Genomic DNA, 23,478 nt, shown 5'->3' with positions numbered 1-23,478 from the left:
CTGTGGAGTCCATTCCCCTGCTCAATGCAGGAATCCAAACTGTATTTGGATTCAAGCTACCTCTTGAATGCCTCCAGTGCTGGAGAGCCCACTGCCTCCCTAGGTAATTGGTTCCATTGTCATATTACTCTAACAGTTATGAAGTTTTTCCTGATGTTCAGCTGAAATCTGGTGTCCTGTATAACTTGAGCCCATTATTCCATGTCCTGTACTCTGGGATGATTAAGAGATCCTGGCCCTTCCTCAGTGTGACAACCTTTCAAGTACTTGAAGAGGGCTATCATATCTCCCCTCAGTCTTCCCTTCTCAAGGCTAAATATGCCCATTTCTTTCAGTCTCATCTCATAGGGTTTTCTCCTTCCCTCTCTCGTCGCTTGAGGCGTGGCTGCCTGCCCTTTGCACTCTGGACGCGCTGTTGTGCCTGGCTCTGCTGCTCCGTTATGCGGCGTCGGCACAGGCAGTCTGGACCGCTTGGCTCAATGGCTCGCCCTCATCCAGTGGGGCAGCGGGTGCACCTTCTCCGAGAAGACCTATGTGGCTACCAAGCGGGGGCCCCGCTGCTGCCGCCATTTACAACTACAGCGGCGGGATGGGGAACAACATCCAGGCCATGACCCACCCTGCTTCTGTAGGACTGGCTGGGGAAAGCTTACTCGTATTTCACCATCAGAGAAGCTGATTAAAAGTTCAACTGAAGGTGTCGGACTTGCAAGCATAGAACCAACTCACAGCTTTGTTGGGGGCAACCTGAGATGTTTCTGCCACTCCAGGTGCCTGCACCACGCTGTATTTTCACTGAAAGTTGTAATTGCTGTTCTTTAAATAATGTTATTTGTTATTTAATTTTTGTAAACTGTATTGTTTTATTGATGCATTTTATACTTGTGTTTTTCTTGTAAGCTGCCTTCAGGGCCTTTTGGCCATAAGGCGGGGTATAAATAAACTATAATAATAATAACAACAACAACAACAACAACAACAACAACAGGGCTTTGTGTCAGATAGATGTATATAGTTTAAAGAAGTGTCAATATTTGGTGGCAAAGAAGAGAAGACTGTGATGTTCCTATATTAATGTATATATGGTAAGTGTTGGTTGTTTAGAAGATACATGGTAAGTGGAGTGAAAGAGGAGGGGGAGTGAATGGGCAGTAGAATGCTAGATGATTGGCTGAGTGTTTAAAATGGCTGAACGTATAAAAGGAAGAGTGAGAGTGGAATCTGGGTGGTGGATGAGGTGAACTGAGTGGGTTGCTTGGTGGGGTTTAGAGAGTTGTTTGCCAGGAGAGAGTGGAGAAGGAGGGGGGTGGAGTTCGGATTAGTATTGAGTAAAACCATATGCTTATGTGCCTTAAGAAGAAATCTTGTTAATCTTGTTAGCTTTGTTATCTTTAATAAATACTTAATTCGGTTTACCAAAGGCCTGATCCTTGGCTGGGGTTTCACAGACCAGAAGGGAGGGTAAGGTAATGACCAAGGCTGAAGGGAAACTGTAACAAATGGTGGCAGTGGTGAAGAGAATAACAATACCAGTATTCAGAGTCTCTGGGAATACTAGTATTAGGACGTGACTGGTGGTTGCCTAGCAGGGGGATCTGTTGAGATCTGTGCTAGAGTGGGGAGAGAAACAATAAAAAAGGACAGTCCGGACTGGTGGAGTCCCTGGTGGTGCCTAGTGACAGGCAGTAGCCACGCACAGGTAGGAACCTGACAGGGAGAGCCAGGGAAGGGCGTCACAAAGACTTCTGCCTTGGAGTGAGTGATGTCACAGACACTACTGCCCGCAACAGGTAGCACAATTATTACTCAAAACACTGAACGGGGTATTCTCCCCTTCTCCCCTCTGTGCAAGAGGAATAGCTGATGGAAAAGGCTCTTTCCCTCATATCGCTCCTTTCCACTCTAATAGGAAGGGGGCGATGGGGAGGAAATTTTTGACAAACTACAGCCCCATTGTGGCACTGGGCTGAACAGAGAGGTTTAAACTGCCCAGCCCAATGCCATGATGGACAATGCAGACTGCCTGTCCACCTTGCTCATCAGAAGAGCAGGGGAGGGAGGGTAATTAGCAACCACACTGTGGTGCTGGGCAGAGATGTTGAGACAGCTCTGCTCAGCCAAACACCATGCTGAAGATGACAGTTGCTCCAATCCCACTGGTGCTCTCCACCCATTGCACTGTAATAAAGTAATGCTTGCATAGATGAACAAAAAACACTAGCTATGGAAACATGAAGTTATCCAAATAAATTGAGGTGGGACAGAGAGGAGAGAGAAAGAGGACCCATGTCTTACGAATGAGTTCACAGAAGTGGGGAAGATATCTCCAGAGTTTCCAGGGAGCAGGCTAAGAAGTGGGTTATGCTCTCGTTTATCCCTATAGGAATGGGTTCTTCAAATATTGGCTTAAGGAGTCAACAAAATCAGGTTTTGATTGTCGCAGCCATTTGTCTGTCACAGAATGTTAACCCCTAGCTAAAGAAGTAGTGTAAAGTTAGAATGGCAAGAGTGTTTGTGATGCAAGATCGCAGTGCTGCCTAATAAGCTCCTTGAGTCCAGCGAGTGCCACTTCCATAGCATGCATCAGTGGTTTTTAAAAGTCTATTTAATTAATTTATATCCCACCATTTCACCCAGTGGGAGCCCAGGTCAGCAAACAAAAACACTCTAAGGCATCTTAAAAACAGACTTTAAAATATATTTTTAAAAAAGCTTTAAAAACACCTTAAAAAGCAATTCCAAGACAGACGCAGACTGGGATAAGATCTTCAGTTTTCATCTTCAGGGAACCCTTTTCACCTAGGCTTGCTTGCCATAAACATCCCGTGCACTGCAGATCTACAAGGAGCATTCAGTTTATGTTCAACTCTGCCCAGGCTGTTGGAATTCATCATTGCCCACTGTGATGTTCCTATATATTAGTGTATATATGGTAAGTGCTGGTTGTTTAGAGTATACATGGTAAGTAGTGAAAGAGGAGGGGGAGTGAATGGGCAATAGAATGCTTGATGATTGGCTGAATGTTTAAAATGGCTGACAGTATAAATGAAAGGATGACAGGTAAATCTGGGTGAATGTGAGGTGGTGAATTGTGGAATCTGGGGGGGGGAGAAGAGAAAGAGTGGATTGCTTGGTGGGGTTTGAGAGAGTTGTTTGCCAGGAGAGAGTGGAGAAGGAGGGAGGTGGAGTTCGGATTAGTATTGAGTAAAACCATATGCTTATGTGCCTTAAGAAGAAATCTTGTTAATCTTGTTAGCTTTGTTATCTGTAATAAATACTTAATTTGGTTTACCAAAGGCCTGATTCTTGGCTGGGGTTTCACAGACCAGAAGGGAGGGTAAGGTAATGACCAAGGCTGAAGGGGAACTGTAACAAATGGTGGCAGCGGTGAAGAGAATAACAATACCAGTATTCAGAGTCTCTGGGAATACTAGTATTGGGACGTTACTGGTGGTTGCCTAGCAGGGGGATCTGTTGAGATCTGTGCTAGAGCGGGGAGAGAAATCATAAGAGAGAGCGGTCCGGACTGGTGGAGTCCCTGGTGGTGCCTAGAGACAGGCAGTAACCACGAGCAGGTAGGAACCTGACAGGGAGAGCCAGGGAAGGACGCCTCACATGTGGTGTCAGTAGCGGTGGGATACGAACAACAGAGAATCCAGATACGAACCAAAGAGAGTCCCAAAGACACGTGGTGACAAAGGAGACTACGTCACAGGTGTTGGCTGTAGCAGTGAGATACGAATACTAGACAATCCCTAATAGTTGTGTGGCAAACAGAAATAACAAAACAAGATTTCTTGTGAGAGTGACTGGCAAAGAGTGTGTGGCAAAGAGTGAGTGAACTCAAACAACATGGCTGAATACATAAAAATGAAAAGAGAGGAGCTGGTGGAGAAGTGCATAACATTCAATTTACCTCATGAGGGTAAAGGGGTAGATGAATTGAGGGTAGCACTTATAGGATTTGCAACTGCCCAGCAAAAACAACCTGTCAGAGAAGAGACCCCAGAAGGATATTTAAGTAATCCCGCTTATATAGAGTACTTGAGAGAGAAGTTGAGGATGGAAGGTGCAGAGAAGGAAAAACAGAGAGTTGGAAGCTGAGAGATTGAGGATGGAGGCTGAGGAAAAAGACAAGCAGAGAGAGTTGGAAATTGAGAGAATGAGATTGGGGTTTGAGGAGAGGGAGAAGCAACGAGCATTGGATGCTGAATTACAAGTAGAAAAGTTAAAATTTGATAGAGAGAAATTTCACTCTGAGGAGACAAGGAAAGAGAGAGATGGAGCAAAAATAAAAATTACTCCAAAGGACTTTGCTGTCTATGAGCCTGGTCAAGATCCTCAAATTTACCTCAGCACCTTTGAAAAAGCAGCTCAGTTGTGGGGGCTACCTGAAGATAAATACATGCAGTATTTATCAAACCTGATTAAAGGGGAATTGGCTGAGGTATACCAATATTTCCCCTCAGACAAGCCCGTCACCTATGCTGAATTCAAAGAAGCAGTGTTTAAAAGATTCAGACTGGGGCCTGATTATTTTAGAAAGCTTTTCAGAAATTGCCAGATACAGACAGGGAGGTCTTTTGTGGAACTGGGAGCAAAGTTGATGGATATATTTGGAAAGTGGATGAGTAGTGCCAAAGCTCAGTCAGTGGAAGAGGTGAAAAGCCTCATGATACTGGATCAATTATACCATCAGTTACCACCAGAAATAAGGCTCCTGGTCAAAGACCGTTCCCCTACATCTGTGCAGGAGGCCGCAGAGATGGCGGATCACTTCGCCACCAATAGAACTGGCTGGGTGGGGAAAACATCAAGAGAGTTTAAACCCAGACCATATAGTGCTGGCAGAAGGGATGTGGTACCACAGCGAGTGAGTCCTCCATTAAAATCTGAAGGGCACAGGACACCCCAGAGTGGATCTGTGTACCCTAAAAGTGAGGAGAAATTATGCTACAAATGTGGTAGACCAGGGCACCTACGTTTTCAATGTGAGGTTGCCAACCCCATTAGTAATCCTGCTCAGACAAGGGCAGTGAAAACAGAGCCCAAGGCTTTAGAAACAGCGAAAAAGGTTCAGTTTTGCCAGATAAACTGGACAGAAGTAACAGACCTTGATTCAAGTCTGAGAGAGGAAGTGAGAGTACAAGGGGCAAATTATTGGGCATTGCTTGATACTGGTGCCGCTCAGACATTACTGAGGCCAGATTTAATAAAATCTGAGGTAATATTACCTCAGGAAACTGTGACTATCCAAGGAGTGAGGGGTCAACCAGAAAGTTTGCCTGTGGCCCTGGTGGAAATGACTTGGAGAGGCCGAGAGGGCCGATATAAAGTAGGCAATAATGCCCAGCAACAAGAACCAGTAATACTGGGAAGGGATGTAATGGGTGCCCAAGGAAAGATCTATGTAGTGACCAGACAGCAAATTGGCAGAGAAAAAGAAGCCATATTAAGGGGGGCTGAAACAAACAGGGTGGAATCTGTTAACCAGCCTCAGGTCACCATAGCAACCACTAGCAGGCCTGCTGAAGAAGACAAACTGTATCAAGTGGTCTCTGGGGAAGAAGCAGAGCAATTCAGGGAAGAGCTGCATAAAGATATAAGTTTGAAGCATATAAAGGAACAAGCTCTGACCCAACAGATTCCTTTTACTGACAAACTGAGGAATCAAATTGTGTGTGAGAATGGGATTTTATATAGACTGCGGATGCCTGCTGAGAGAAAGGATGAATGTGAACCAGTGAAGCAATTGATAGTACCTAGCAAATACAGAACCAGATTTAATGGAGTTTTGAAGGGCATGATAAGAAGCTATGTTCAAGATCACCCACAAGACTGGGATGAACGTTTGGGATGCTTCTTATTTGCATACAGAGAAGTCCCTCAGGAGTCAACAGGCTTCTCACCCTTTGAACTAATATTTACTAGAAAAGTGAGGGGACCTTTGGAACTGCTAAAAAATTCATGGGAAGGAACTCTGGGAGAGTACAAAACTTCTGTAGTAGATTTTGTATTGGAATTCCGCAATAAATTAACATCAATGATGGAAGTAGTGAAAGAGAATTTGAGTCATGCACAGGAGAAGCAAAGTTACTGGTATGACAGAACAGCCAGAGAACGTGTGTATGATGTGGGAGATATGGTTATGGCGTTCATACCCAGGAAACATGACAGATTACAGGCTAACTGGGAAGGACCATATACCATCAGAGAAAGGCTTGACACAGTGACATATGTAATCACCACAGACCAATTAAACAAAAGCAAAGTGGTTCATGTAAATATGTTGAAGCCTTACCATACCAGGGATGTACAGGTGTTGCAAGTTACCTTATTCCCTGAGGGAAGTGGGCCTGAACTTCCAGATTTGGTACAGGAAAGCAAAGACAAAGGAGGGGTAGATCAAGTGGAATGGTCAGAGGAGGTAGAGGAGGAAATAAACGAAGAGATTCTGAGAGTTTTGAAAACCTATAGGAATCTCTTTAGCAACAAACCTGGCCGAACCAGTATAGTTATACATTCCATTGATACTGGAGATCATGCCCCAATCAGATCTGTTCCGTACCGTGTGAATGGGAAAGTTTTGAATTAGATCAAAAAGGAGGTGGAAGATATGCTGGAATTAGGAGTGATCAGGGAATCCATCAGTCCCTGGGCCTCAAGTATTGTCCTGGTTCTGAAAAAAGATGGAACGACAAGGTTTTGCATTGATTATCGGCTAATCAATAAAATTACTGTCCCAGATGCGTATCCTATGCCTAGGGTAGACACTATGTTAGAGTTATTGGGGGCAGCAACCATTATCTCTACACTAGATCTCTGTAAAGGATTTTGGCAAATGGAACTAGACGAGCAATCCAGAGCCAAAACTGCCTTCAGTACACCAGATGGGTTATATGAGTTTGTGACCTTACCCATGGGACTAAGGAACTCACCAAGTTCATTTCAGAGGCTAATCAATACTGTGTTGCAAGGCATGTCAGATTTTGCAGTGGCCTATATCGATGACGTGGCCATTTTTAGCAAGTCGATGCCTGAGCATGTCCAACACCTGACAACAGTATTGGAGGCCTTAAGAAAAGCAGGCCTCACAATAAAAGCTAAGAAATGCCAGTTTGGACTAAAGGAAGTAATCTATTTAGGACATAAGGTGGGGAGTGAGAAAATCACCCCCTTATGGAGCAAGGTGGAGGCAATACAAGCGTGGCCGATCCCCTTAACCAAAAAACAAGTAAGGGCATTTCTGGGTGTGGCTGGATTTTATAGGAAGTTTGTGAGAAATTTTGGGGAAATAGCAACCCCCTTGCATGAATCAACAAAGAAGTGTTCTGAGCGTGTGGTATGTCAGAAGGCTTTTGATCTACTGAAGCAAGCCTTGTGTCAAGGACCCATATTAATAGCACCAGACTATGAGAAACCATTCATCGTGGCTACAGATGCGTCGGACCTGGTGCTGGGAGTCGTCTTGCTACAGGAGAGAGAAGGCACCAGACATCCAGTGGCATACCTGAGTCGCAAGCTGACGCCGAGGGAGAAAAACTATTCGTCGGTCCAGAAGGAGTGCCTAGCGGTCGTGTGGGGACTGAACAAGTTGCGCCCATACGTGTGGGGACGAAGATTCACAGTGACTACGGATGATCGGGCCTTGTTATGGTTGCAGACTATGAAAAACCATAACACTATGCTGCAGAGGTGGTCCTGGGCCCTACAGGACTATCAAGTGGACTTCCAGTTCATCAAAGGCAAGGACAATGTACTGGCTGATGGACTTTCCAGGCAAGTGGCTAGGACTGCAGTGACATGACCAGACAGAGGAACAAAGAAAGACATTTTCCCCATAGAGACTTTTATTTGTTAACGCGACGTATAAATCCTGGAACAGGAATAATACTCTGCCGTTGTTTAAGGGGGGGGAAATGTGATGTTCCTATATATTAGTGTATATATGGTAAGTGCTGGTTGTTTAGAGTATACATGGTAAGTAGTGAAAGAGGAGGGGGAGTGAATGGGCAATAGAATGCTTGATGATTGGCTGAATGTTTAAAATGGCTGACAGTATAAATGAAAGGATGACAGGTAAATCTGGGTGAATGTGAGGTGGTAAATTGTGGAATCTAGGGGGAGAAGAGAAAGAGTGGATTGCTTGGTGGGGTTCAGAGAGTTGTTTACCAGGAGGGAGGTGGAGTTCAGATTAGTATTGAGTAAAACCATATGCTTATGTGCCTTAAGAAGAAATCTTGTTAATCTTGTTAGCTTTGTTATCTGTAATAAATACTTAATTTGGTTTACCAAAGGCCTGATTCTTGGCTGGGGTTTCACAGACCAGAAGGGAGGGTAAGGTAATGACCAAGGCTGAAGGGGAACTGTAACAAATGGTGGCAGCGGTGAAGAGAATAACAATACCAGTATTCAGAGTCTCTGGGAATACTAGTATTGGGACGTTACTGGTGGTTGCCTAGCAGGGGGATCTGTTGAGATCTGTGCTAGAGCGGGGAGAGAAATCATAAGAGAGAGCGGTCCGGACTGGTGGAGTCCCTGGTGGTGCCTAGAGACAGGCAGTAACCACGAGCAGGTAGGAACCTGACGGAGAGCCAGGGAAGGACGCATCACACCCACACACATACAGTCCTCTATAGTGCAGCACTGTAGGGGGAAGAATGGTTGAGATAGGCAAGCAGTCCAGGCAGGGCCAGCGCCAGGCATGCCGGGAATCTTGGGCACCAGCCTGTCCTGGCCCCTGGCACACGCACATGCACGCACGCCCCACCTACCTGTCGCTTTTGTCTTTTGTGGCTGAGCGTGCAGGGTTGCCATTAACCAAGATGATGGCCGAGGTTTCCCTAAGGGGCTGAAGCCTCCACCGCCATCTTGGTTGATGGCATGCATGCATGCTATGTGTGCGCATCCCTGCCATCAACCAAGATGGTGGCAGGGGCATCAGCACCTTAGGGAAACCTCGGCCACCATCTTGGTTAATGGCAGCCCAGCACGCGCAGCAGCAAAAGACAAGAAAGACAGGTAGGTGGAGCCAGTGAACTGGCGGTTGGCTTGGAACCTCCCTCCCTGTGATCCGCAGCAGCTACCTTGCCACGGTTCGCGGAAGGGGAGCTCTACTCCTCCCCCACCCTATTGAGGGCCCCCTCAGGGCCAGACCTGCTCACCCTTTGGTGCCAGTCCTGAGTCCAGGTAAGCTTTTCTACCACTACAATTGCAAATGACTTGTCTATGCTATTATGCAACAGCTCGCAAGAGTTCTAAACAGAAAGGTCATTCTACAAGTTAAGAGTTTTTTTCTTCTGGTTCAAGGACTTGGGGACAGACAGACAAGTCTTAAACAAGATCACTGGTGAACCTCAGTATGCACGCTTAGAACTTTCCTATTTGCACAATCCAGCATTAGTCAAGGGAAAACAATTTAGCAGCATTCAAACGCTATCTCAGATTTTCTGGCCTCCAAAAAATAAAATACAACTTACATTTCCAGTCAGTGACAAGCTCCAAACTGTTCAGCCATTGCTTTACTACTATTCAAGATAGACAAAAGCCTACCCTAATTCAGGATCATCAGGAAGCAGAAGCAGTTGGCACACACTTAAAAAAAGAACAGCAAATAAAGAAAAAAACCCGTAAAGGTTAGGTTATTTTTAGGTATAGAATCTAAACAGTCAAGCCCTATTAAAGGAGTCATCTTTTGTTTTGCACAGTTCATTATACTTTGGAAGTTTCTTAGCACCTCAAGCTTAAATCCCACTTACTAATGCATTCCATTGCTAGTTGCAAGAATTCCTCACCTCAGTTTCATTAACCCTAGAGCCGCATCTCCATTTGGTTATAAACTAAATGAGTCACATAAATATCTATACTGTTTTCACATGACACTAACTCAGATTTCATTATCCTTTGCCACCCCCCACTCCCTGACTTTTCCTTAAACATGTTTTCTTAAAGAGTACCTAGAGGTAATCGGGCCATTTATTTATTTATTTCTAACCACACTACTCTAGGAGTGCAGCGGCGACAATTTCCTAGCCTTAGTGTTCGTGCAAAGCCATGGTTTAGCTTAACGTTCTGCGCAAACCATGTCAGAGTGCATACTTCTCTCTCAAATAAGAGAAAGTGGTTAGATTAGGTGTTCGCTGAAAATGCATACAAAAAATTTAAAAGGATTTGCATGCAGAATTTTCAGCTTCATTAGCACAATAAGGAAAACAAAATTCCTTTTTGTTTCTTTAGGAGAAACTTTTCCTTATTGTGCTAATGAAGGTGGAAATTCTGCTGCTGCATGCAAACCTCTTTTTTTCTAAAACGGGTTTCTAGCGGTGCAAAAGTGACCCTACTTATGGATAGTTAGAACAAGGGTGGAAAACCTCAGCCTGTGGGAAACGTCACCCCCTGGGGCCAAATATGGCCTTCCAGTCTTCTCTGTCTGGACCTGGGAACTCTCGAGGCCACACCCCTCACTGTCCCTGCTTCACAGTCCAAAGTGTTTCTGCCTGGCTGAAATGTGTCCCTGAACTCTGATAGTTCCTCTTGCTTGGATGTTAATTGCTCTGAAAGCAGTCTTTCTGAAGGTATGGATATATATTTAGAGATAAAAACATGTGCCCCTCCATCTGCAGTATGAAGTGGTACAGTCCAGCAAGAGTTCCATCATACAGTACTGCCAGTTGTGCAGCTTTGCATTACTTAGAGGGATATTTTTGATCTAATGCAGGATTTCAATGTTGCATTACTTTCGCCTTTCCCAGTTAAACAAACTGTATGTTGCAACAGCTTTACCACTGTGTTGCAAGAGCATACTACTTAAAATCCTAGAACAAGAAATGTTTGCTGTTGGTTACAGCTTGTGCCAGCCCTGTTGTTCTCAGCCTTTTTCATTTTTATACAGTGCCTGCAAATCTGGCCCCTTTAGGGCCAATCATTGAGCACCGCATAGAAGATAGGATCTAATCATTCATGAGTGAATCCCAAAAGAATTTGGCAAGCTGTTATTAACAATTAAATGGACAAATATTACTCCTCTAATGGAAACAAGGTACAAAGGCACAGAACAGAGGAAACAGTTCTCGCCCTGGGGGCTTTCCCACAACCTGCGGACAGACAAGTAAGAGTAGAGCACCGAGGCTGTTCAGAATCAGAGGAGGAAAGGAGGGCTGTGGGTGGAAAACCCAGGAAACTGAGGCCCAGGAAAAATGGACCTGCGGTGGTTAAACATTCATTTTAACCAAGTAGAGTTTTATGTGCAGCTTCTGCTTAAATGAAGAAGCCACCACTACATTATTATTCCTTTACAGGAGGCTGGTAATTTCAGAAATAGAAGAATGGGGACCTGTTTATATCTACGTACACTTACCTAGGTACACAGGCAAGTGTGTGTTGTATATAATCTCAGCCTAGGAAAGTGCAACTCACCATAACACACACATAATACGGCCACCAGCTGTTGAATAGGGCCACTAAGATTTGCTGCTCATAACTGCACTATAGGGATGCACTTTTTCTAAAGTTTTCTTACAACAGAAATGTCCTCAGTAAGTAGTTTGCTTGGCAGTTCTAGGTATTCTCAAACAAGCTCACTTTCTGTTAAAAGGGTGTGTGTGGTGGAAATGAAATAACAGTCACAAGAAGTTAAGTATCTCAAAACCGTGTCTCCCCAAATGATGGCCTTCTTTCTTCAGTCAGGGCACAGGTTCCTATCACAAAAAGTCTTCCTTATTTACGCTTAAAGAGATTGTGTGTGTCATACAAACAGCTGAAAAATATTCAGAGACAAAAATGAGTCAATGCACAAGATCTTTCATATATGCTAGATTAGAAACTCATCCATTTCAGAGAAGGACATATCCACTGGCTTTTGGAAATTTAGCCCCAGGCATACCAATACCTTCCAAATAGCATTCCCTAAGATTCTCATAATACAAAGAGGTGGGCATGCTTGTGTATTATATTAAACTACCTTTGGCTGATGTTTAGACATGGAAAACATGTATTATTGGTTTTCTCCAGTCTGATTGCACTGTATATATGGATTCAAGCTTCCAAAAGAAATCTACGATAAAGGTAGCAAAGAATCTAAAATCAGAATTCCCCAGAAGACTGACAAGTACTTAATTTTAAATTGTCCAACTCCTATTGAGCCATATGTAAATTTGCAGATTGCTACCTTATTTAGACTGTCTCCAGTTTGGATGCAAAAAGGTTTCAGTTTCAGTTTCGGCATCTTCAGTGAAAAGGTTATGAGCCAGAAAGATCTCTACTGGAGGGCAACTCTCAGCCATTGTAGACAATACTGAGTGAGGTAGACCAGTGATCTCAGCTGGCAGTTTTATGTGTTTAGATATGCCTAGCTGAAAGTTATTTTGCAAGAAGAAAATAAAAGAGACAGAGTAGGATCTAGCAATGCTACTTGTGCCAGCTGACTCAATCCTTTGTAAACATGTACAGCTTCAAATACTCTGAACCAATAGATAGAAATGGCTCTTTAAAATTATGTGTATGTATAGGGAGCACTAGATGTAGGCCACGTTGAATTTGAAGGTAGAGGAACAAAGAGATGCACAGGCCAAACAAAGCCTTCTTTGCTTTGACCAGAGCTTGCAATGATTAGCAACTTGTAAAAAGTAGAAGCCAAGACCCTCAGGCTACAGAGAAAAAAAGGGCAGAAGAAGCCAATTCCACCAGCCTTTTTCAGTTCATCAACTTCTATTTCCATTCCTTTGCTTTACATTCCAGCTAGTCTACCACTGAGCTGGAATATTGGACACCAACATTTTTAACTACCAAGATCTATTAAAATACTTCCAAGTGCAACTTAAAAGCAGACCGTTTCATTCATGGTCCTTCTTTCCTATTTCAACTGGTGTGTGCCAAGTCTTAGCATCAACAAAGAGGTGATAGTAATAGACCATGACATTCCTGCAAGACTTAATAGTGCAAGCTAACCCAAGAATCGAACACATTTGATAAGGGAACTAGTAAAAAATAACATATGAGCAACTTATAAAACAAATTCTCTATCTTTGGGTCAGCTCAGCTGCCCCAGGCTTATGTTATTTTTTAATTTAAAGAAATGTAGTGAGTTGGAGAAGAGAAAAATTGTACACATGGAAAACCCAGGTTTAACAAGACCCCTTTTCAAAATAATTGTAGCTATCTTATTGAAGTTCATTGGTTAACAAAAGCATCTACAGGATATTGAGGGAGTAAGCAGAAGAAAGCTCCCTCTTCTGAAAAGCCAGTGGGTCTACATTAAGTTTTTTACTCAAAACCTACATCTATTGCCGGCTTTAGCATATACATTTAGTCAAACACTAGTATTCAAACATAGTAAGAGATCTTTCTGTAAACAGACAGAACAGTCTATAGTACTATTAGGTATGTGGCACTGCCTGGCATCATGTGGAGGAGGCAAAGAGCCAACATGCACCCTCTACATTTGGTAGATATATACATGGCATTTCAAAGCTATTTTAAGCTCTGCTTAAGTGTTCCCATACAGCAGCAGAAGATCAGGAGTGTGTCACTGATGCTTACATTCCCTGCCCTCCTACATGAGTTGTCCCTTCTGTCTGATAGTCCATTTAAGATATGGTATAGTCTGATGTGTATGCATCAGTACTAACTATGGTATGATTGCCTTCACAATCAGAGTTACAAATCTGCATTTCCTTATATGAGGAAATCTAGGTAGCATTGGACATGGTTAGCAGTGATAACAATACAACACAGAACATGAGAGGGAGGGGGATCACAAGGAAGAGGAAAGGAGAAGACAAGCCTGTAACACACTTTTCCTGCAAACTATGGCTAGGAAATAGGAAATGTCATGTCTACTCTGCACCATTGCTGGAGACTACAATTTTGTCCAAGTGCCCTCATTTTTAACAGCTTTCCAAGTCTTAATGGTGGACTTCTTTTGGGAAGAATGTTTGTGTGAAGATGCTACAATTTGATATAGCCCATTGTTGCAGACAATAGATTCAAGGTCCATTAAATTGCCCATAGATCAAACAAGACAGGTTCTGCATATATTTACTTAACCTAGCCCAGTAAAGGCATCTTTGCCATCTTTCTTCAAAAAGGACAGTACAAGTGAACTAGCCAAACAAGATCTGGACAAGTCTCAAGTTCCAAATAGACCTACAAAATATGGCTTCAAGATCTGCTTGTGCTGTAATAGCAACATTTTTTTCTTTCAAAAGGGGCGATTCACCTTAGCAAACACCCTAGGAACAAAAAGATACCTAGGCTGCTCACAGTATGAAGGGAAAAGTTCAGCAAAGTAAGCAGTATTGAGGTTATTACCCATTATACTACCCTGGGTCTTACAGAGAGGCTAAAGATCTCCAGCTCAACACACAACATAAAAAGAGTCCTACTCCATGCCTTTGGTATGCGTTCTCATAAGGAGGTAGGTAAGTGTGCACAGGATTACAGCCTAGGAATAAGTTCCACTGAACGCAGTGAAACATGTTTCTCAGTAAACATACATAGGATTTGTTAGCAAGCAAGCTAGACATATACCCAGAGAGATTCAACTACATAGGGCCCCGCTCACACGGCGGGTTCCGTTCCGGACCCCTGCTGTAAAGCGGAAATTGCCGTAAAGCGAAACCCATTGACAATAATGGGACGTGTCGCGCAAAAATGACGTCAAAATGGCGCGCGACGGAAAAAACCCGTCGTAAAAATGGAACAAGTGCCTTAATGCAGAGACTTTCCCTAACTTAAAGCCGCCGCATTAGCGAATCGCTGTAAAGCGAAGCGATGTAAAGCGGGGCCCTACTGTAGATCACAAGAAAATTGTTGTCAGTTCTGGACTACTCACACTGGTTTCCCATGGGCAAAAAGATCAAGTTCATAATGTTCTCAACAATGCATCACAACATGGGTGGTAGAGGAGGACATCTCATTCACGTATAACACTAAACTCAGGCTTACCACTGCATGTGAAGTCTTAGGCTCACACACAGTCCTCCTTCCAAGCAGCTGGAAGAGGGACTTCAGTAGGGCTTACTTGCAGTTGCCCAGAATCCTCGATTGTGTGGACAGAGATAATGGTTTGAAACAAACCATAGGTTATGAAACGAACTTGTTTTAACTAACCAAAGTCAGTTTTAATCTGTGGCTTTTGGGTTGTAAAAAACAAGCCAGGATTCTATGAACCCAAAACTAAACACTAGTAAAGCCTTCTTGCAGGCCATGTGGGAAGATGAGAGGGGACTCCTCAAAGCCAAGGCTTTGTTTGGGTGCATTCCAGGTCATGCACATAGCACCAAATCATGATTTAATGTCACATGGGAATAAGGCAAGCAAGAAATCCTACACAATTTCATATCATGCTCGCACTATAAGTGGTATAGATAATGAATTCTAGAAAATATCATTCCTGTAATATGTAGTAGATAAAGATGTAAACCAATATTGCTGTTTTTCAATAGACGTTTTTGCCAGTATTGCCAGTGTTACTGATCAGCAGCAATCCTGTTTGGAACAACATTCCCTGAGGGAGGCAATGTCACAATTGTCAATTGTGAAGATGACTCAGATGCCCATATAAAAAGAGTATTTGCTCCATCATGATTCCCCAAGGAGCTTTGCCTTTTCTCTATTATAGCGGGATCAAGAAATTTCAAGTAAGTGGACACTAGTTCATTTCACCAAAGTTAACCAACTGGAAAAACCTGTGTGGAAAACATCAAGTGCATATACTGAATTCTGGAACATCAGTGCAGCTACTAAAGGCTCCTCCAACTTTAACTAGCAGAAGAAACAGAAGAAGTCAAAGAGTGAAGTGTTTTATTGGCTTGCAAATGGAACTCCTATATCCTATCAGCAAATGTATTATTTCAGATTAAAATATTTTTCCTAAATAGAAATTTCATTCATTGCCAAAGCCACATGGGGTCTAAGTATAAAAATGGAAATGGACTGCCTTCAAGTCGATTTTGACTTATGGCGACCCTATGAATAGGGTTTATAACCCACAAGAAAATAAATATTTTTTCTAAACAAGGCTAGGATAAATGTTTATACATAAATGCTGAAGGCAAGTTTCCCTGCTATGAACAAATTGCTTAAGAAGTTTAGAAATGTCTGAAAAAAGTATTTTTCTCAAAACAAGTATTTATTTATTTATCTATTATTTGATCTATATACCGTCCTTCCTCCCAGCAGGAGCCCAGAGCAGCAAACAAAAGCACTAAAAACACTTTAAAACATCATAAAGACAGACCTTAAAATACATTAAAACAAAACAACCTTAAAAATATATTTTTAAAAAGCTTTAAAAACATTATTAAAAAAACAAATTAAGCAGTTCTAACACAGACGCAGACTGGGATAGGTCTCAACTTAAAAGGCTTGTTGAAAGAGGAAAGTCTTCAAAAGGCGCCGAAAAGATAGCAGAGATGGCACCTGCCTAATATTCAAGGGGAGGGAATTCCACAGGGTAGGTGCTGCCACACTAAAGGTCCAATTCCTATATTGTGCAGAGCGAACCTCCTGATAAGAAGGTATCTGCAAGAGGCGCTCACCTGCAGAGCACAGTGATCGACTGGGTATATAAGGGGTAAGACGGTCTTTCAGGTATCCTGGTCCTGAGCTGTATAGAGCTTTGTACACCAAAACTAGAACCTTGAACTTGGCCCGGTAGCAAATGGGCAGCCACCAACCACCAACCCACAGTGCCTCCATCTTGCTAGGATTCAGACTCAGTTTATTGGCCCTCATCCAGCCCACCACCGAGTCCAGGCAGCGGTCCAGGGCTTGCACGGCCTCTCCCGATTCAGATGCTACAGAGAAATAGAGCTGGGTATCATCAGCATACTGCTAACACTTCACCCCAAAGCTGCTGATGACTGCTCCCAAGGGCTTCATATAGATGTTAAACAGCATGGAGGACAAGATGGTACCCTGTGGCACCCCATAGCACAACTGCCAGGGGGCCGAAAGACAGTCACCCAATGCTATTCTCTGAGAGTGACCCTGGAGATAGGATCGGAACCACTGTAAAACAGTGCCTCCAATACCCATCTCACCAAGTCAGCCCAGACGGATACCATGGTCAATGGTATCAAAAGCCGCTGAGGGATCAAGTAAGAATAACAGGGTGGCACTCCCCTTGTACTTCTCCCGATAAAGGTCAACCATCAGGGCAACCAAGACCGATTCAGTCCCATAACAAGGCCTGAACCCAGACTGGGATGGGCCAAGATAATCTGTTTCATCCAAGAGTTCTTGCAATTGCTGCACCACAACCCTCTCAATCACCCTCCCTAAAAAGGGGGTATTTGCAACCAGTCCGTAGTTGTCACAAACCAATGGGCCCAGGGTGGGCTTTTTCAGGAGTGGTCGGATCACTGTCTCTTTCAAGACGGCTGGAACCACTCCCTCCCGCAATGATGCATTGACCATATCCTGGATTCAGATAGTACTGTTCCTGATGAACAATTGACTAGATTTGTGGCAAGATACCTGCCAGTGACACTGAAATATTGGCTCTGGTTTACATTAAGGCTGCAATCCAATACTGTTACTGGGAGTAAGTCCCATTGTACCCAATGGAGTTTGCTTCTGAGTAGACATTTATTGGATTGCAGTCTAAATGAGTTGTGGAACTAAGACCTACTGATTTCAAATGAAGACAGCTTTTTCAGAACTGACGCCATAAACTTGGTAAGGCATGGAAAGCAGAAGTTTAGATGGTAGATAGGAATCTTACATTCTGACACTTGACACCATGCTAAAGATGTTGAAACAAAATTAAGTTGTATTAATTTACATCATTTGCAGAAATTAATGATTTAAATACTCTCTTCCTGTATTTATATTGTTCATCAACATTTAGGGAACCAGCAAATGTGTACTGTTACCTAAGTCTGGGAAACAAAAGAACAGCTTGAGCATCCACAACAGAAAAAAGTATTGATAAAAGGAGTTCATAAAACGGCATCTCCATTTAAGTGCAGGGGTTGTGGGCTGCTACTTGAAACTATACAAGATTGCAAAACAAGGTCTTGACTTGTTTAGTGTAACTCTTACAGTGGTATTGGGCCTGCCAAGTTCAAACAAAATAACAAATTAGTGACAGTTTCAGAGCAGTGCTTCAAAAGAAAAGAGCTCGACATGTCTTAAGTATCAAAACGATTTCCAAAACATGACGAAGGTTGCAGTTCTTAAAAATAAACATTTTCTAGTGAGTAAGCCCCACTGAACAGAGTTCAAAAAAATAAACATGAATAGCACTGCACTATTAGTTTTCCATTGTTAAATTAGAATTTTAAAAAGATTCCTTAGAACACACAATAAAGTTGTGAATTATTGTTTAGCTAGATGCCTGAGGCAAGAGCAGCCTGACAGTCCAGGGTGCTCCCATATTTTAATGACAGTGATGTCATAAGTGACCATTTCCAATAACTCTTTTTTATAGCTATGCCACAAGCATACATTTAGTACGTTAGCAAATGTCTCTGCTTTTATACGAACAGACTGGGTGCATGTACTTCATTCCTGTAGAAAAAGCCCCTAAGTTCATTCTATTTGTAAAATATTCAAGACAGAATCCTTTGAATTATACAAATAGTGTATGATGAAACTGGATCTTCTTTCAGATCATGCTTTACTCCCTCAACAGTATGCAGCCTGGATCTAAAAGATATGCTTGATGTGAGGGTCGTGAACCAGTATTCTGCTCTTCCATCTTAAGACAGGCCCAGTAAATATTTAAAGCTCTCAGCAACACGGGGTTTGCAAAGTATTTCAACATTACAGATGCTGGAATTAACATTGGATATGATGCAGTGGATTTTGATAAAATTATTCAAGGAAGTATTTCTGAATATAGCCAGGCATTAATGCAAATTCTAAAACACACACACTTTAAAACATTGGTTGATGTAAATCCTCCCAGGAGAGCAGAGGAGGGAGACAAATGGCAAGATTCTCTGCAGAACTACATCATCCAACACTCTTTACGCTGCAAACCTAGGAGTATGCCTTACCGGATACAGTGAGACTAATTCCAACCTAACATACAAATGACAGAACTTTTAGTGACTAAAGCAATACTTGCTCACAGTCTCTACAGATATCATACACCATGATACCCTCCAGATGTTGCAGACTATAACTTCCATCTTCCTTAACCTTTGGCCATGCTGGCTAGAGCTGCTGAGAGTCCTGCAAAATTGGGAGGGCTCAATGTTGGCTACCCCCGATTTCTGTTTTACGTTATTAGCGAAGGTACAGCAGAAGGTCTCTGCTTGGGACTTTGAATAGATCCTATCATTCAGGCTGGGTACACACCATATATTTACAATACATTACCCCCCCAAAAAAAATCCTAAGAACTATTGCTTGTGAAGGGTGCTGACAATTGTAACTCTGTAGTTACAAAAGAACTACAAAGAAGTGAACTACAGTTCCCATGATTCTTTCAGAGTAATAATGTGCTTTAGATGTATGGTGTGTACACAGCCTCAGAAGAGATAACATTGGTCTTGGTGGACCAGTGTCTCATTCAGTGTAACAAGAAGGCCAGCTGATACCAGTGGGTCTGACCCAGAGAACACCGGCCAGACTTAGGTACCTATTAAATCAGTAGGATGAAAGTTTGCAGTAACTTGTCCTATTGTTGTTTTTGGTTAAATACATTTTTTTCTGGATCAGGCTCACCGAATAAGATGAGCAAAAATAACAGAAGGCACAAGAATGCAGTGCTAACATTAAAAAAACACATATAGCCATGAAGATGGAAGTTGATCCAGATAAGAATTTTGATTTCATTTTATAGGGAATGGGCAGACTCGAAACCAAAAGAACTAACAGAAATATGTATATTTACCCAGAAATGTGCATGGCAGTTAACCATCATGGTCCTCTCAATAAGCTCATCAGGACATTCCAGGAGATGGTGTCCAGAAACTACACCAGCGTTATTAACCAGGACTGAGACTTCGCCAACTTCCTTGCGGACTCTCTCAGCAGTTGTATACACATTCTCTCTTTTGCTCACATCACATGTGTATGTGTGAACTTGCAAGTTGTAGTGAGGTACCACTTCTTCTTCACCATGCCCAGCTGCTTACAGGAATCCAGACAAGCAATAAAGAAACACAAAAAGAAAAGAAACTCTAGTCAGACCCTGTTCAGTGCTTAAGTATCCAAAAATAAGAGTCAGTTCTTAATCCCAATTTGATGAAGCAAATTGTGAGAATCCCCTGCAGATGAAGCCTATGAGGGACCAAACCCCACAAAATTTATCTTTAGTGAAAAACTGTTAGTGCCCAATGAAAGATAGTTGAACCAAACAGTAAACCAACACCGAAGTAGAATTGACAGCTCAAACCAGAAGCCACTTCAGCAGGAATATTTAAATTTGAGAGAATGGAAAGACACAGTCTGAACCTGTTATGTTTACTTGGAAAGAAGTCTTTAGTTCAGAATGGGTTTAAGGTTTAGTCTCAAGTCTGAACAGAACTGCAGACTTTTAATTATTATTTTTTTGAGGGAAAACAGGACTATTCAGTTTTAACAGGTTTATGTAAACATTAGTTAAATTAAGCATAATTAAACAAGTTAAAAACTGGTGTAGCCATTTGTGACTAATAGTGCAATCCTGTACATGTGTACTCAGAAGCCAGTTCCATTGAGTTCAGTGGGATTTATTCCCAGGTAAGCAAGTACAGGATTGCAGTCACATGCACTAAACAAATGTGTCAAACCATCCTTTCTCCATGAATCACACGGTACAACTCACTACATGGATTTCTGCACAATAGGCACTAAAGAGAATTCCCATTTCACTATCCACAAAGCGATTGTTTCTGGTTGGTTTATAGTCCCAAGTATGACCAGGCCTTCTTTGCTATCTCTACTTAATGGCAATATTAAGTTCCATTGGAACAGCTGGTTCCCCTCTCATGTCCTTCTGTTGTTAATCATATGGTCAGAGAAGAAGGACAGACCGTAGTAACTGGGTGGCAGAACACATGCTTTGTATGCACAAACTCTGGCAAAAGAAATGCAAGAAGACAATAAGGGATGCTAAAAAAGAATTTGAGGAGCACATTGCTAAGAACATAAAAACCAACAACAAAAAATTCTATAAATACATTCAAAGCAGGAGACCATCTAGGGAGGCGATTGGACCCTTGGATGATAAGGGAGTCAAAGGTGTACTAAAGAACGATAAGGAGATTGCAGAGAAGCTAAATGAATTCTTTGCATCTGTCTTCACAGTGGAAGATATAGGGCAGATCCCTGAACCTGAGCTAACATTTGCAGGAAGGGATTCTGAGGAACTGAGACAAATAGTGGTAACGAGAGAGGAAGTTCTAGGCTTAATAGACAATATAAAAACTGACAAATTACCGGGCCCGGATGGCATCCACCCGAGAGTTCTCAAAGAACTCAAAGGTGAAATTGCTGATCTGCTAACTAAAATATGTAACTTGTCTCTCGGGTCCTCCTCCATGCCTGAGGACTGGAAAGTGGCAAATGTAACGCCAATCTTCAAAAAGGGATCCAGAGGGGATCCCGGAAATTACAGGCCAGTTAGCTTAACTTCTGTCCCTGGAAAACTGGTAGAAAGTATGATTAAAGCTAGATTAACTAAGCACATAGAAGAACAAGCCTTGCTGAAGCAGAGCCAGCATGGCTTCTGCAAGGGAAAGTCCTGTCTCAGTAACCTATTAGAATTCTTTGAGAGTGTCAACAAGCATATAGATAGAGGTGATCCAGTGGACATAGTGTACTTAGACTTTCAAAAAGCATTTGACAAGGTACCTCACCAAAGACTTCTGAGGAAGCTTAGCAGTCATGGAATAAGAGGAGAGGTCCTCTTGTGGATAAGGAATTGGTTAAGAAGCAGAAAGCAGAGAGTAGGAATAAACGGACAGTTCTCCCAATGGAGGGCTGTAGAAAGTGGAGTCCCTCAAGGATCGGTATTGGCACCTGTACTTTTCAACTTGTTCATTAATGACCTAGAATTAGGAGTGAGCAGTGAAGTGGCCAAGTTTGCTGACAACACTAAATTGTTCAGGGTTGTTAAAACAAAAAGGGATTGCGAAGAGCTCCAAAAAGATCTCTCCAAACTGAGTGAATGGGCAGAAAAATGGCAAATGCAATTCAATATAAATAAGTGTAAAATTATGCATATTGGAGCAAAAAAATCTGAATTTCACATATACGCTCATGGGGTCTGAACTGGCGGTGACTGACCAGGAGAGAGACCTCGGGGTTGTAGTGGACAGCACGATGAAAATGTCGACCCAGTGTGCGGCAGCTGTGAAAAAGGCAAATTCCATGCTAGCGATAATTAGGAAAGGTATTGAAAATAAAACAGCCGATATCATAATGCCGTTGTATAAATCTATGGTGCGGCCGCATTTGGAATACTGTGTACAGTTCTGGTCGCCTCATCTCAAAAAGGATATTCTAGAGTTGGAAAAGGTTCAGAAGAGGGCAACCAGAATGATCAAGGGGATGGAGCGACTCCCTTACGAGGAAAGGTTGCAGCATTGGGGGCTTTTTAGTTTAGAGAAAAGGCGGGTCAGAGGAGACATGATAGAAGTGTATAAAATTATGCATGGCATTGAGAAAGTGGATAGAGAAAAGTTCTTCTCCCTCTCTCATAATACTAGAACTTGTGGACATTCAAAGAAGCTGAATGTTGGAAGATTCAGGACAGACAAAAGGAAGTACTTCTTTACTCAGCGCATAGTTAAACTATGGAATTTGCTCCCACAAGATGCAGTAATGGCCACCAGCTTGGACGGCTTTAAAAGAAGATTAGACAAATTCATGGAGGACAGGGCTATCAATGGCTACTAGCCGTGATGGCTGTGCTGTGCCACCCTAGTCAGAGGCAGCATGCTTCTGAAAGCCAGTTGCCGGAAGCCTCAGGAGGGGAGAGTGTTCTTGCACTCTGGTCCTGCTTGCAGGCTTCCCCCAGGCACCTGGTTGGCCACTGTGAGAACAGGATGCTGGACTAGATGGGCCACTGGCCTGATCCAGCAGGGTCTTCTTATGTTCTTATGCAGAAGATCCCAGGTTCAATCCATGGCATCTCCAAGAAGGACGGACTGTCCATTGTCTGAAACCCTGGAGAGTTGTTGCTGGTCAACAGAGACAGTATTACACTAGAGGAAGCAATTGTCAAATTCTGTAGAAGGCAGTTTCTTATGTCCTTAGCAAATATTTGGACAAGCCTCCACACCACCAGGGCTTGTTTACTTTGATTCCTGTAACCTTATTTTAGCATCCACCCATGAGCCTAGATGCAGTTTGAAATTTGTAACCCAGTCCAAAATGTCAAAGCAGATAGGAAGTTCCTCAATGTCCGTCTTGTCTAGCATTTTTGGAATCTGAGACTGTAGCTATTGCCTATAGCCTGCATATCTCTGCCTCAATAACATAAAATAAAAGACTGATGCCTTTCTACACTTCTTGGGTGGTGGCGAGAATGGAGAATAT

The 23,478-nt window shown here is 42.7% G+C and overlaps 1 protein-coding gene across 2 annotated transcripts in view; it reads right to left on the bottom strand.

Moving 5' to 3' along the window:
• Nucleotides 1-23,478, bottom strand: part of RDH10 (retinol dehydrogenase 10) — a 39,665-nt gene that overhangs the window by 14,457 nt on the left and 1,730 nt on the right. For both annotated transcript variants that reach the window (XM_061601347.1, XM_061601356.1), the window contains exon 2: nt 19,847-20,082. In XM_061601347.1, coding sequence (XP_061457331.1) covers nt 19,847-20,082 — 236 coding nt within the window. The remainder of the gene's footprint in view (nt 1-19,846; nt 20,083-23,478) is intronic.

The sequence above is a fragment of the Rhineura floridana genome, chromosome 1, assembly GCF_030035675.1.
Source record: "Rhineura floridana isolate rRhiFlo1 chromosome 1, rRhiFlo1.hap2, whole genome shotgun sequence".
Taxonomy (NCBI): domain Eukaryota; kingdom Metazoa; phylum Chordata; class Lepidosauria; order Squamata; family Rhineuridae; genus Rhineura; species Rhineura floridana.
Note: the sequence above shows the minus strand (reverse complement) of the source record. Positions and strands in the feature narration are given on the sequence as shown.